This window comes from Leptonychotes weddellii, unplaced genomic scaffold, assembly GCF_054177405.1.
Source record: "Leptonychotes weddellii isolate Sample4059 unplaced genomic scaffold, ASM5417740v2 HiC_scaffold_975, whole genome shotgun sequence".
In the NCBI taxonomy this organism is placed as follows: Eukaryota; Metazoa; Chordata; class Mammalia; order Carnivora; family Phocidae; genus Leptonychotes; species Leptonychotes weddellii.
The window spans coordinates 1-14,736 of NW_028069699.1; the positions used below are offsets into that span (position 1 = coordinate 1).

At 36.0% G+C, this 14,736-nt stretch overlaps 2 protein-coding genes across 2 annotated transcripts; both read left to right on the forward strand.

Moving 5' to 3' along the window:
• Positions 1-5,582: 5,582 nt before the first annotated feature.
• On the forward strand, positions 5,583-6,515 carry LOC102735335 (olfactory receptor 5W2-like). Its single transcript, XM_006728576.3, has one exon. The coding sequence runs from the start codon at positions 5,586-5,588 to the stop codon at positions 6,513-6,515; it is 930 nt and encodes a 309-aa protein (XP_006728639.2). The 5' UTR covers positions 5,583-5,585.
• A 6,377-nt stretch (positions 6,516-12,892) lies between these two features.
• Positions 12,893-13,838, forward strand: LOC102726151 (olfactory receptor-like protein OLF2). The gene is given in 4 exon segments (XM_031018062.2): positions 12,893-13,508; positions 13,510-13,526; positions 13,528-13,701; positions 13,703-13,838. Coding segments are annotated over 4 exon segments (930 nt in total). The 5' UTR covers positions 12,893-12,905.
• Positions 13,839-14,736: the final 898 nt, after the last annotated feature.

A 14,736-nucleotide genomic window follows, 5' to 3' on the forward strand; every position in this document is an offset into this window, starting at 1 on the left:
CTACCTAGGTGCCACCGTAGAAGGCTTTTGTGGAACTCTTTCAGATGGCCAGTAAAGCCCAAGTGGGACAATGAGACTCCTCGTTGTCCAGGGTGAAATTCTTTCTGAGATTCTAAGACATAGTAGCAGGAGGTCTGGAGGTAGAAAATAAATGAACAAACAAATAAATGGGGGATGTTTCCTTTAGTCACAATATACTCTCAATTAACCAATAGTATTTGGACATTTTTTTAAATTTATTTTTATTTGACAGAGAAAGAGAGAGAGCACAAGCAGGGGGGAGTGGGAGAGGAAGAAGCAGGCTTCTCACTGAACACAGAGCCCAATGTGGGGCTTGATCCCAGGACCCCGGGATCATGACCTGAGCCAAAGGCAGATGCTTAACCACCTGAGCCACTCAGATGCCCGCTATTTGGACATTTTACCTATAAATTAGGTACTGTCATGAAGAACAACATGGCAGGAGCGTAATTTAATCAGACTGAAGCCAAAGCACAGATGGGTGTCAATATTAGAAGCATAAAGATGCCTAGTTTCTAGCACTTTGCTTTTCCTTAAGACAACTGGAGTGCATTTAAGCTTAGATTTGATCTGTATCTTGGCTCCTAAAAGCAATTCTTAGTCTAATGTGTGAACTAAAAAGAAAGATGTGAATTGTATTAAATGAGACATTTTAAGATCAATAAAAGAGTGTCCAAAAATGGAATAGACTGACCTATAAAATTTGCGAAATCCATGTGCCTAAGTTTGTGAGAGCGGAAGATGAGTAACCACTCCGTGGAAACTAGGAATTCAAGACCAAAATAGGAGGTTGGGTTAATGACTTGCAAAAGTTCATTACAGAAATCTCTTTTGACTTTCCACAGAAATTCAGAGAAAGTTATATCAAAATAATTTATATTAACTTATCTAATCCAATCCCTGTCATTCCTGTTACTGTTTATATCTGTAACTCATATGCTTCTCATAGTGTACCTGCAACCGGTTGGCAGCCAATGTAACTGTCCCAGTAAGACATTATCAATGTCTGCATGTAATGAGTCAATAATATAGGTCCATGCCTTCCTCTTATTATTCGTGACTTCCACACAGGCACTGACATCTTTAAACATAGGCATAACCAGTGAATCCAGAGTAAGGTGTGTGCATAATGATACAAGCAATTAGTTCTATACTGTGGAAAGATGATTAGTAAATTTGCTAACACAGCACTAATCCTCACTACTTTGCTAAGTGTGTGGCTCTTTTTTAAAAAAAGATTTATTTATTTATTTTGAAAGAGAGAGAGAGAGCAGAGGGAGTGGCATAGGGAGTGAATCTCAAGCAGACTCCCCACTGAGAGCAGAGCTGGAGATGGGGATCTCAGGATGCTGAGATCACGACCCTGAGACCATAACCTGAGCTGAAATCAAGAGTCCCTTGCTTAACCGACTGAGCCATTTAAGATCTAGTCTCTCAGCAACTTTGGAGTATCTCATACAGTATTGTAACTATAATCACAATGCTGTGCATTAGATCTTCAGAATTTAGTCATCTTATAACTGCAAGTCTGCACCCTTTGTCCAACATCTCCCAATTTCTCCACCCAATTCTTGCCCCTGGAAAGCACCATTCTACACTCTACAAGTTTCTGTGAGTTTGGCTTTTTTAGATCAGACATATAAGTCATATCATACGGGTGTCTATCTTTTGCTGTCTGGCTCAGCTCACTTAGCATAATGTCCTGCAGTTCATTACACTGTAGTCAGGAAACTATTATGGGCAAGTTCTTTGAGTCTCAAGAACATAATGCTATGAAACTCCAGAAGTTAGTACTGATTGCATCTGGATCTCACTTTCAGTCTCTGTATAATGAGATTGGTAAAGACAGCTCAGGAAACAGGAGGTAATATTAGAAATATGATAATGTATATGGATAAGTTAAATAATATATGAAAGCCACACAGAGTTTGGTAAGATCTCCATACTTTTTGCATCACCAATCTGAGTGCTGAGTAAAGAGGTGCTTAAAGGTACATTTATAGAAGACAGAACAGAGACATTTTATAGGGCAGAATAATGGCAACATAGGATTTAGCTCTCAGTCCCAACGAAGAAGTCCAAATGAGTCAGGCACCAACAGGAGTAATGAGGATACAAGAAGGTGGAGCATTACATTTGTATCTGTATGGGAGGGATGTGGGTAGACACAAAATTCACACTTCAGTATCTCTCAATTCTCAAATAATTTTGAGAATTTGCCACAAATAATAGCACACAAAACTTATTTTTAAATAAATAGAAGTTGGCTTTGTTTTAAGAGCATTATTACCACATATTTTTTAATAAAAGTACATCCCATAGGGTGCCTGGGTGCCTCAGTCAGTTAAGCATCTGACTTTGGCTCAGGTCATGATCTTGGGGTCCTGATATGGAGCCCCTTGTGGGGGTCCCTGCTCAATGGGGAGTCTGCTTGTCCCTCTCCCTCTGCCACTCCCCCACTTGTGCTCTTTCTCTCAAATAGATACACAAAATCTTTAAAAAATAAAGATGAATAAATAAAAGTTCATCCTTGTACATGTGAACTATGTAAGTAGAAAGGTGGTTTATTATCCTCTTTGTTGAACATCTACCAGACTAACAACAGGAAAATATTTAATACCACACATTTACTGAGTCATTACTTATGCATATCCTATACTAAGGATTGTAGGAGTGTAAAAAGACACAAATATAATTAGGTAAAACAAATAATTCGGTAAAGAATGTACTAGGTGTAGATGTTTTACAGTGGAAGGAGAGCAGAATATGCCTCTGAAAGCAGGAAATTAATCTCCCAGATGAAAAGTACACTCCCTGGGACGCCTGGGTGGCTCAGTTGGTTAAGCGACTGCCTTCGGCTCAGGTCATGATCCTGGAGTCCCTGGATCGAGTCCCGCATTGGGCTCCCTGCTTGGTGGGGAGTCTGCTTCTCCCTCTCCTGCTCCCCCCTCTTGTGCTCTTTCTCTCTCTCACTCTCTCTCTCAAATAAATAAATAAAATCTTTAAAAAAAAAAAAAGTACACTCCCTGTACCAGGTGATAAAGTGGCATCCTTATGACCAGAGAGAGGGAATTTAGGGCCAAGAAGGCTGTATAAATAAAAATCTTGTTAATTCCTAATTTACTACCCCAAGGACAAACCTCTTTGTCTTGTCAATTCTTCACAGATTTATCATTTCCTTGTCTAAAAGGCATAAAAGCTGCCTTATTTGGTCACTTCTTTGAGTCTCATAATTTTTATGGGGTTCCCATATGAATGAAATTAAATTTGTTTTCTCCTGTTAATCTGTCTTATGTCAAATTAATTATTAGGTTACTGAAAGAACCTAGAAGAAGGGAAAAGTTTTGCACCTCTACACAGTGAAAAAAACATTGAAATGTGGGTTGAGAGAAAGGAAACAAACAATGACTAATGAAAAAAAAACAGTATGTCAGATTATCATACTTCTAAATGAGAAGTAGGGGGGTTGTTTCAGAAACGGAAGAAACTGGGTGAACAATGAAAAGGCAATACAGATTATTAAGTAGGAAATCTATTTGAATTTAATTAGACATCTGATTTCACTGGAGGTCAGTGGAGATTCATGGCCATGAGCATAGTGTTAGAATAAATTCTAGTAAAATGCTGATAATTGATCAATTTGGTATGGAGTGAAGAATTGAAAGTTTAGTCTTTGATGCAACATTCATGGGGGAAAATACAGAAGCAGAAATCTGATTAATCACATTCCCATAACCCAGAAGAGTGAAGGCAGAATCTTCAGGGATTAAATCCCAACAGTCATCAGGTAGAAATAAAATGCCATCTGCTTATGCTCCTGTGCCAGAAATAAGAACAGAAAGATGCTCATTTCAGGTAAGTTTCTAAGCAACTAAATTTAAAAAATATAGTTTGGAAAACACCTTTTTTTTTGGAAAAAATGAGGAATCAAGTATTAAGGAATTTATAAATGAATCATTGTATACCTGCTTAACTTATTTATTTATTTATTTTTAAAGATTTTATTTATTTATTTGACAGAGAGACAGACAGCGAGAGAGGGAACGCAAGCAGGGGGAGTGGGAGAGGGAGAAGCAGGCTTCCCGCGGAGCAGGGAGCCCGATGCGGGGCTCGATCCCAGGACCCTGGGATCATGACCTGAGCAGAAGGCAGACGCTTAACCGACTGAGCCACACAGGTGCCCCTTAACTAATTTAAATAAATTCTGCAACCTATCATCCAAGCAATCCTATTTCTTTATTAGACCTGTGTGGATTTTACCTCATTTGTCATTTGTATAAGAATAGTAAAGATTTTGCTTATTTATATTTTAACCAAGGTCAATAGGTACACCATCAGTTTTTGTACATATAAACTTAAGATTTGCTCTAGTTTTATCAAAAATAAAAGAGTTAACATGTTACAAATAAATCCAAGTCCATATAGACCACATATCATAGTATTTAAGTCTAGAAAAATAAAAATGAGACCACCACCCACATTGCAATTTTCGTATATCAACAGACACATATGTACAAAATGTGTATATAAACACAAGACAGGAGACTATACATCTCAGAAACGTTTATTTTTCTTCTTCCCTTTTTTATGTTAATGAAAAAGACAACTTAAGACCCAAAGGTATACAAATTTATACATGATATTCTGTTGTTTCCTCTTCTTTTTATCAACTCTCTTTGTCTTTCAAAAGATTTGTCCTATAGCGAAGGTCCGTCATACAAATGGATTCTAAATGCTGTGGCAAATCAGTGAGGGTAAGTGATAGAATATTGTATAAAACATGTTCAGGAGCGACTGGGTGGCTCTGTCAGTTAAGTGTCTGCCTTCAGCTCAGGTCATGATCCTATGGTCCCGGGATCAAGCCTCACATGGGTCTCTCTGCTCAGCTGGGAGTCTGCTTCTCCCTCTTACTCTCCCTTTCTGCAATCTCTCTCTCAAATAAACAAATAAAATCTTTAAAAAAAAGTTCATATTTCAATAAACACTAAAATCAGCTTACACCAAACACTATACCATAATAACTTTTTCTTTCTCTTTCTTTCTTCTTTTTCTTTTTCTTTCTTTCTTTCTTCTTTCTTTCTTTTCTTTCTTCTTTCTCTTTATTTCTTTTTCTTTTTTTCCCTTCTTTCTCTTTTTCTTTCCTTCTTTCTCTTTCTCTTTTTTTTCCCCCTAACACATAATGTCCAGTATCTTCTGGCATTTTCTCAACACTTTGTAGTTTCTTTTATATTATTTTGGATATAGAGTGAACGTTCAGTTTATTCAGATTTAGTACTTGACACTGGACAATAGAAGTCAAGACAAGTAATATATCTCAGGAAAGACATATGTAGTTAGAACCCACAGTTATCAACTTTCTATCCCAAACATTTTTTAGTTTTTTTCATAACACAACAATGTTTCTTTAAAAGTGACTCTCATTGGGCTCTTTCCTGAGGGTAAAGAAAATAATATAAGACCATGTTTTGTCTTACAGATAGTGTTTTGGGTATCCAGTAAAGTCAAAGTCTGATCTATCACTTGCTTGTGATTTTTGAAAAAGTTTAGAACACGCACAAAGAAGAATGGACAAAGGAAGTTGTTCTTCCTTAACTGGATTCATTTTCTTGGGAATTACCAATAACCCTGGGATGAAAGTGACTCTATTCACCACCATTCTGGTTATTTACCTCATTAATCTCCTGGCAAATCTGGGAATGATTACTCTAATTAGAATGGATTCCCAGCTGAACACACCAATGTACTTTTTTCTAAGCCATCTCTCCTGTGACCTCTGTTATTCTACAGCAATTGGGCCCAAGATGCTGGTGGATCTATTTGCCAAAAACAAATCAATTTCCATCATGGGCTGTGCTCTGCAATTCTTGATCTTCTGTACTTTTGCAGATTCTGAGTGTCTACTTCTGACAGTGATGGCCTTTGATCGGTACAAGGCCATTAGCAACCCCTTGCTCTACACAGTCAGCATGTCCAGCAGAGTGTGCTCCCTGGTCATGGCTGGGGTTTACTTGGTGGGGATGGCAGATGCTTTCATACACACAACTTTAACATTCCAGTTATGTTTCTGTGGATCAAATGAGATTAATCATTTCTTCTGTGATGTACCTCCTCTCCTATTGCTCTCTTGCTCAGATACACAGGTCAATGAGTTAGCAATATTCACCATTTTTGGATTCATTGAACTGAGTACCATTTCAGGAGTCCTTGTCTCTTACTGTTACATAATCCTATCAGTCTTGAAGATCTGCTCTGCTGAGGGGAGGTTCAGAGCTTTCTCCACCTGCACCTCCCACTTAACTGCTGTTGCAATTTTCCAGGGAACCATGCTCTTTATGTATTTCCGGCCGAGTTCTTCCTACTCCCTAGATCAAGACAAAATTACTTCATTGTTTTACACCCTTGTGATTCCCATGCTAAACCCACTGATTTATAGCCTACGGAACAAGGATGTGAAAGGGGCCCTACAAAAATTGAAAAATAAAATATGGTTTTAAGTATTTATATTCTGCATGTGCACATACACTCACACAGAGTGGTGTTTTCATAAAATTACATAGTATGATCTATGAAAAACAGAATTTTCTCAAATACTTAAATAAATATCTATACTAAAATTCAATCATAAAAAAATGCTGCAGTTCCTCAAACCTGTTATGCTTCACTATGGTCTTCAATTTATTTATGAAACTACTTCTTTGTGCCAAACATCCCGACCCTTCTAATTTTGCCATATATTTACTTGTTTATTTTTCATTTAAGCATTATTACAAGTATACTTGGATTTATTATTGAGTACTCACTAAATACTTTTTGTACATTTAGGTGCATTGCATTTCATAATAATTCAGTAGTTTCCAAATTAATGAATCCCATAATCTAGAGGAATAAACAAACATTAATTAAGCATTCAAATAGTTTATAATAAGTTTTAAAACTTTCATGAAATAAAAACTCGGGGTTAACAATCTAGAAAAAATGAAAAAAAATCAAGAAAAAATTAAAAAAAATCTAGAAAAAAAGTCAAAAACTAGTGTGCAAAGAAAGGCTTATCTGGATGATGATATTCAGTCTCAGATCTGAAAAAAAAGGCAAGTTGGGGAAAGTAAAAGATTCTAGGCAGAGCGTCTGACAGTTACAGAGGTCTTGAGGTGAACAGTTCTATACCTTAGGAATTAAGAAAGTCCAACATGTGTAAGTTATAAAGAGCAATGTAAAGTGCCTTGGTCAATTACATCATTGTGCCGAGATTATTAAGAAGTCCTGCATCACTTCCTCAGGGAAGGTTTCCTTCCCATCTTTCTTCCTTCTCAGCTCTGGTTAAGTGCCCCCTTTTTATATTCACAGACAACCATCTCCTATAAGTATTGTTTTAATATTGCTTGGTTTATTAAATCACTGCCTCCAAAATAAGATGGTGGGCCTTCTCTGTTCAAGGACTGAGCATCCCATCCCTGTTATCCAAAGTATCTGCATGGTGCCAAAGACAAGAAATGGCAAAACAAACATATACCAAATGAAATACTAGATAACATTTTTAAGAGCTTATTAGGTATCAATAACACAATTAACTGAGGGTATGGTATGTGGCTTGATATATATATTTTATAACTCTTCAGAAAGTACATAAAATGGTTGTGGATACTAAAGTAATGGATCTATAAAAAGTTACATATTAATTACACCAGAAGTAAAGAGCATTTTTCCATGTACATGTTTGATATCTGTCAATTTAATCTGTCTGTGCTCTACTTTCTAATGGTTAAAGTACTGAATTAGCTTGCTGAGGCATCATGGGAATGGCATATATTTGAAGGATCATATAAGACCCAAGGACACTCTTAATTACCAATTACAATTATAGAAATTAAAAGCCACTGAATGTAGGGGCACCTGGGCAGCTCAGTTGGTTGGGTGACCGAATCTTGGTTTTGGCTCAGGTCAGGATCTCATGGGTTGTGAGAGCGAGCCCCTGTTGGGCTCCATGCTCAGTGAGGAGTCTGCTTGAAGAGTCTCCCTCTGCCCCTCCCCCCTCTCATGCTTGTTCTCTCCCTCTTTCTCTCTCTCTCTTCAAATAAATAAATAAATCTTTTTTAAAAAAGCCACTGAATGTCTTAGATTTTATAGTTGCTATTTTGAAATGCATTTGTATGAAAACATTTCAGAAAAGACATAAACCCAAGAAGATTCTTTGGTTTTCAAAAAGACATTTGTGGGACCCCTTCCTATCACATAGGATCTTGTTGGAAAAAAATCTATGAAGCATGTTTTTTTTTAATACAGGCTTTAAGTGTTTCTACCTGAACCATATGTTCTCACTTAACACATACTCTTTTGAAGTTGTAATTTATGAGCAGCAGCTTAGTAGAAAATACTGTTTGAAATACATTGTCCAAAAAAAATTGGGTGAAGTAGATTGCTGGTAATTTAGAGAATGTAAATATGTTATCTAGTTAACCCATCACTCTCCCTTTCAACAGCTATATATTACAACATCTAAAACCTGATATGATCTACATATTGACAGTTTTACCAGATCTAGTAGGTCTGAACTAGAGGAAATGAAATTTTAAAGAGAAATAAATTTTAATCCTATAGTGGGGTTCCAAATATAGAATTGATTAATTTAATTAATTGTGGGTTTCCTTTCCCTGATTTTGAGAGGTTTAATAACACATTATATGGGACAATTTTTTAGGGGATTTGTAACTCAAATAGAAGCTTGAGTAGATAGACTATAATGAAACATCTATCTTATTATTTTACCTAAATAGGCAACATCATATCAAAAGGCTTTGATGTATTCCAGCCTACTTCAATCCTCATCATTACCTTCCCTCCGTAATCTCTATATCACATCCTTCTCACATATACCCAATGACAGATAGCAAATATTATTGTCCAAATGAAGTTTTTTAGAGAAAAGGGGAGGTCTTCAAAGATGATAATACAAGAGGCCTCAAATTCTCCTCCTCCCATGGATACCCCAAATTTACAGCTATAGATAGTACAATTCTCTCTCAAAGAAATCAAGAAAATATCTGAGTAACTACTACACATTGGGCAAGTGAGAAAATACCCACATTAAATCAGAGGGAAAGCTAAGGCACAACTTTGCCATAAACCCCACCCTTGGCACAGGGACATACAGTTGGGGGGGATCCCCTGGCTCTCAGCTTCTCCATGAGGAGTAAAAGGTTTATGCCCCACAACTAGTTTCCCAACATTTAATAGTCCCACTAAAGGGGTAGACCTCCAAATTCCCTTACTCCAAAGACCAATATTGGAGTCTTACATCACAAGATTCATAAGACTATAGCGAATAAAATAGGAGCTGCAGTTCTCACACCAGGGCTCAGAGCAGAGATAACAAAACAGCCCATTTCTCAGTCTTTTCCTGAATGGGATCTTTTGGTACAATTTAAAAGTCTGAGGGTCAGGCTTCTGATTTTGCATGTTTCTAGGAGCTGATTGGGATCCTCCCTGGATACCAGAGAAGCCTGTGGACATGCCCCCTCTCCCTCCTGCTGACCCCAAGTTACCAATATCTCCTTGGAAAGAGCTTGTACACATGTCTGCACCCATTTTTACAACTGCCACCTGAGGTTTATGTTGCTAGATCACCTGACTCTGATAGCCAATGGTGTTTCCATTCAGCAATGCCACAGAATTTTAAAATCATTTCAAGCGTCTTTTCCAACCATAATGCTATAAAACTAGAAACTAAAAAGAAGAAAAAAAAACTGGAAAAGTCACAAATATGTAGAGATTAAACAACATGTTCTTGAACAAACAGGTTAAAGAGGAAACCAAAAACGACCTCAAAAAATATCTTGAGACAAAAAATGGAAACACTACATATCAAAAGTTAGGGAATGCAGCAAAAACAGTCCTAAGTGGGAAATTATAGTGATAAGTGCTACCATTAAGAAAAAAAAAAGATCTTAAATAAACAGCCTAACTTTACACCTCAAGGAACTGGAAAAGAAAAACAAACTAAGCCCAAAGTTAGTACAAGGAAGGAACAAAGATCACAGCTGAAATAAGTGAAAGAGACACTACAAAGAAAATAAATAAGATCAATCAGACTAAGAGATGGTTTTCTGGAAAGATAAATAAAACAGACAAATCTTTAGCTAGACTTACCAAGATTTTCACTATAACTGAAAGAAGATACATTTCAATTGATAGCACACAAATATAAAGAATCATAAGACACTATCATGAATAATAATTATATGCCAACAATTTGGACATCCTAGAAGAAACAAGTAAGTTTCTAGGACATACAACTGACCAAGGCTGAATCAAGCAAAAATAGAAAATCTGAATAGACCACTTGCTACTAAGGAGATTAAATCAGTAATCTAAAACCTCCTCACAAAGAAAATTCAGGACCAGATGTCTTCATTGGTGAATTCTACCAAACACTTTAAGATGTAATAAGTAGTTCTCAAACTCTTCCAAAAATTGGAAGAAGAAGCAATATTGCCAAACTCATTTTATGAGACCAGCACTACCCTGATACCAGAACCAAACAAGGACACTACAAGAAAATTAAAGGCCAATATCCCTGATGGACATAGATGCAAAAAGCATCCACAATATAATCACTAACCAAATTCAACAGTGAATAAAAAGAATCATAATCCATAATCAAGTATGATTTAGTCCAGGGATGCAAGGATGCTCCAACATCCCTAAATCTATCAATGTGTTAGACTACATTAACAAAAGAAGAGATAAAAATCATATGATCATCTCAATAGTTGCAGCAAACACAATTGATAAGATTCAACATCCTTTTATGATGAAACTCTCAGCAGACCGGGTGGAGAGGGAAATTACCTCAACATAAATAAAGATCACATATAACAAGCTCACAGCTAACATAATACTCAACAGTGCAAAGGTGAAACTTTCCCTCTCACATGAAGAATAAGATAAGGATGCCACCCTTGCCACTTCTATTCAAAACAATACTGAAAATCCTAACCACAGCAGTTAAGAAAGAAAAGAAAGAAAAGCATCCAAATTGGAAAGGAAGAAATCCAGTTGTCTCAATTACAGATGACATGCTATTATATATACAGGACCCTAAAGACTCCACCAAAAAACAGTTAGAACCAATAAAAAAAGTCAGGAAATTTGCTGAATATCAAATCGATATACAAAAAATTGATTACTTTTTTTATGCACTGTGATCTGTTAGATACAGAATTTTTAAAAAAAAATGCCATTTATAATAACATAAAAAATAAAATACTTAGGTATAAATTTAGTTAAGGAGGTGAAAGAACTGTACACTAAAAACAATAAGATATTGATAAAAGAAGTTGAAGACACAAACGAATGGAAAGATATTCCATGCTTATACATTGGAGGAATTAATGTTGTCAGTTGGAAATCAGGAAGTGTTTTGTTCTCCAGTTTTGTTCTGCTTTCTCAAGATTGCTTTGGCTTTTTAAGGTCTTTGTTTGTTTGTTTCATACAAACTTTAAGATGGTTTTTCCTATTACAGTGATAATCACCATTGGGATTTTGATAGGGATTGCATTAAATATGTAGATTGCTTTAGGTAGGAAGGCTATTTTAACAATATTTGGAGAGGACACAAAATTACACTTCAATACTTCTTAACTTTGTAAAAATTGCAATGAATAAAAGCAAACTAATTAAAAAAAAAAAACACAAATAGACCGTGGCGTTCCCTAAGGCCTCCTCCATGTACAAATGCATGTATGATCTATATGAGTTGAAATAGTTTGCAAAACCTCTTTATTTCTTCTTCTCTCTGTCACCAATTCATCCAATCACTTAAAATATTTACCAACTAATATTAAATTAAACAATACTTGTACCAGACTTGGTGCTAGGGCTGCAGGATATACAGAAATTAGCCAAGGCCAGCTATTATTTCTAAGGAGTTTATGGTGTAGTAAAAGATATATATCTGAATGAAATAAAAATAATTCAAGAAAAAGTGTGCTAAGTATATGGATGTTATAGTCATAAATTAAATGAAATCCTGTTGGATAATATGTGGTTTTAAGAATGGCATCAAATGTGATTTATGAAAACAAAATATTAAATATAATGGTTGAAGAATGGTTACACTTCTAAGTGGGAAGGGGAAAGTGATTGTTTCTGAAATGAAAGAACCAGAATAAAAATAATTAATAATAAATAATGATTAACAAATAATCATTTATTTAATAAAGTTATTAATTTAATAAATTAAAATGAATAATACTTGAGATAAAAATAATTAAATAAGAGGTCTATTTAAATTTCATTAGAAGTCTGGAGGAAGATCGTATAAACTCAGGATAGCAATGAATCATATTATAAAAATCATTTTACCTTCCTAAAGATGATCCATGTGATGCAAGTGCAAAGAATTTAAAATCAGCCTCTAATAAAATTGTTGCAATAGTCACGGGGAAAATACAGAGCTAGAAATATAATTAATCACATGTTTGTATACTACAGAAGTGTGAGGGCAGAGGCGTGAGAGACTTCAGTCCCAAATGACACTAAATAAAAACAAAATGCAATCTGTCTGTGGTATTCAGCTACCAGGGGCAAGCACAGAAAGACTTGCTCATCACAGGTAGGTTTCCAAGTCACCAAATTTAAAGAATGATGAACAAAAACCTTCCATGTGAAAAAATGAGGAGTCAAATATGTAGAAAATTGTAAATTAATATATTTTTACTTACTTCCTTTGGGTAATAATCTGCAATCTAGTGGCAGATTGGTTCATTTTATGTCTTATAAAGTAGGGTGTTTTGGAATAACCTTCATTAGCAAATGTACAGTTTTACATAGTCATACCTAAACCATTTCTTAATCATTTCTGTAGCATTTTAGAAGAATCAAGAAAAATGGATGGAAAAAATTGCTCTTCTGTGAATGAATTCCTTCTCTTGGGAATTAGCAATGACCCTGGAGTTAAAGCGACCCTATTTATCACATTTCTAATTGTCTACCTCATCATTCTTGTTGCAAACCTCTGGATGGTCATTTTAATTAGAATGGATTCCCACCTTCACACACCCATGTATTTCTTCCTCAACCATCTCTCTTTCAGTGACTTCTGTTATTCTACAGCAGTTGGACCCAAGATGCTGGTAAGCTTCATAGCCAAGAACAAGTCAATTCCCTTCTATGGCTGTGCTCTGCAATGGTTGGTGTGCTGTTCCTTTGTAGATTCTGAGTGTCTACTTCTGACAGTGATGGCCTTTGATCGGTACAAGGCCATTAGCAACCCCTTGCTCTATACAGTCAGCATGTCCAGCAGAGTGTGCTCCTTGCTCATGGCTGGGGTTTACATGGTGGGAATTGTGGATGCTTCAGCAAATACGATACTAACATTCCGGTTATGTTTCTGTGGGTCGAATGTGATTAACCATTTCTTCTGTGATGTCCTACCTCTCCTCTTGTTGTCTTGCTCAGACACACAAGTTAATGAGTTAGTGATATTCACCATTTTTTGGCTTCATTGAACCATACTCTGTCAGGGCTTTGTGTGTCTTATTGCTATATCATCCTAGCAGGGATAAAGATCAACTCTGCTGAGGGGAGGTTCAAAGCTTTCTCCACCCGCACCTCCCACTTAACTGCTGTTGTGATTTTCCAGGGAACTCTGCTCTTTATGTATTTCCGGCCAAGTTCTTCCTACTCTTGATCAAGACAAAATGACCTCATTGTTTTACTCCCTTGTGATTCCTATGCTAAACACTCTGATTTATAGCCTAAGGAGTAACGATGTGAAAGAGGCCCTGAAAAAACTTAAAAATAAAAAGTGGTTTCATTGAAAACTTACATGTGCATATTTTTCTCCCAAACTTACACTGTAATTTATAAAAATTAAAATTGTTTTTACTAATGTGGTGTGATCCAAGAAATATTTATAATATGTTCCAGCCATACCCAAATGTGTTATTCCCTAAGTGCTCCATGGTTCATTTTATGTCTTGACTTTGTATTGGTACTCTTTAATTGAAAATTTCTGGACTCCTAGTTTGCCTAATATTTGTTTCCTCAATCTTTCATTTATGAATGAAATGAATTTTCTAAGTGTTATTGAGAGTTTTCTCAGTACCTATTCCACTTTGTATTTTATAGCTAATCCAGTAGTTTTACGCTAATGAATCTCATTATCTAATGGAAGTGACAAATATTAATTAATCATTCAAATTATTTATAATAAACTGAAATTATGCCATAAAATAAAAAGACTGAGGCCTCTAAAACCATGCATAATGTTCAAATATAGTAAAGAACGTTGAAAAGTGCTTCTGGTAATGGAGATAATCTGGGATCTAACAGATAAGCAGGGATCAGCTGAGGATACATGTAGGTAGAGAAAGCATTCTATGCTGATGGATCAGCAACAAGACCAAATCATTTCTATGGAATTTAAAGACAACCAGTGTGGCTGGATTATAGTGCTACAGTTCACAATTCAGTCACTTCCTCTATTGGTTTTCCTTCCCTCCAGCACTTGTTTTTTTTTTTTTAATTTAATTTAATTTTATTATGTTATGTTAGTCACCATACAATACACATTGTTTTTTGATGTAGTGTTCCATGATTCATTCTTTGCGTATAACACCCAGTGCTCCATGCAGTACGTGCCCTCCTTAATACCCATCACCAGGCTAACCCATCTCCCCACCCTCCTCCCCTCTAGAACCCTCAGTTTGTTTCTCA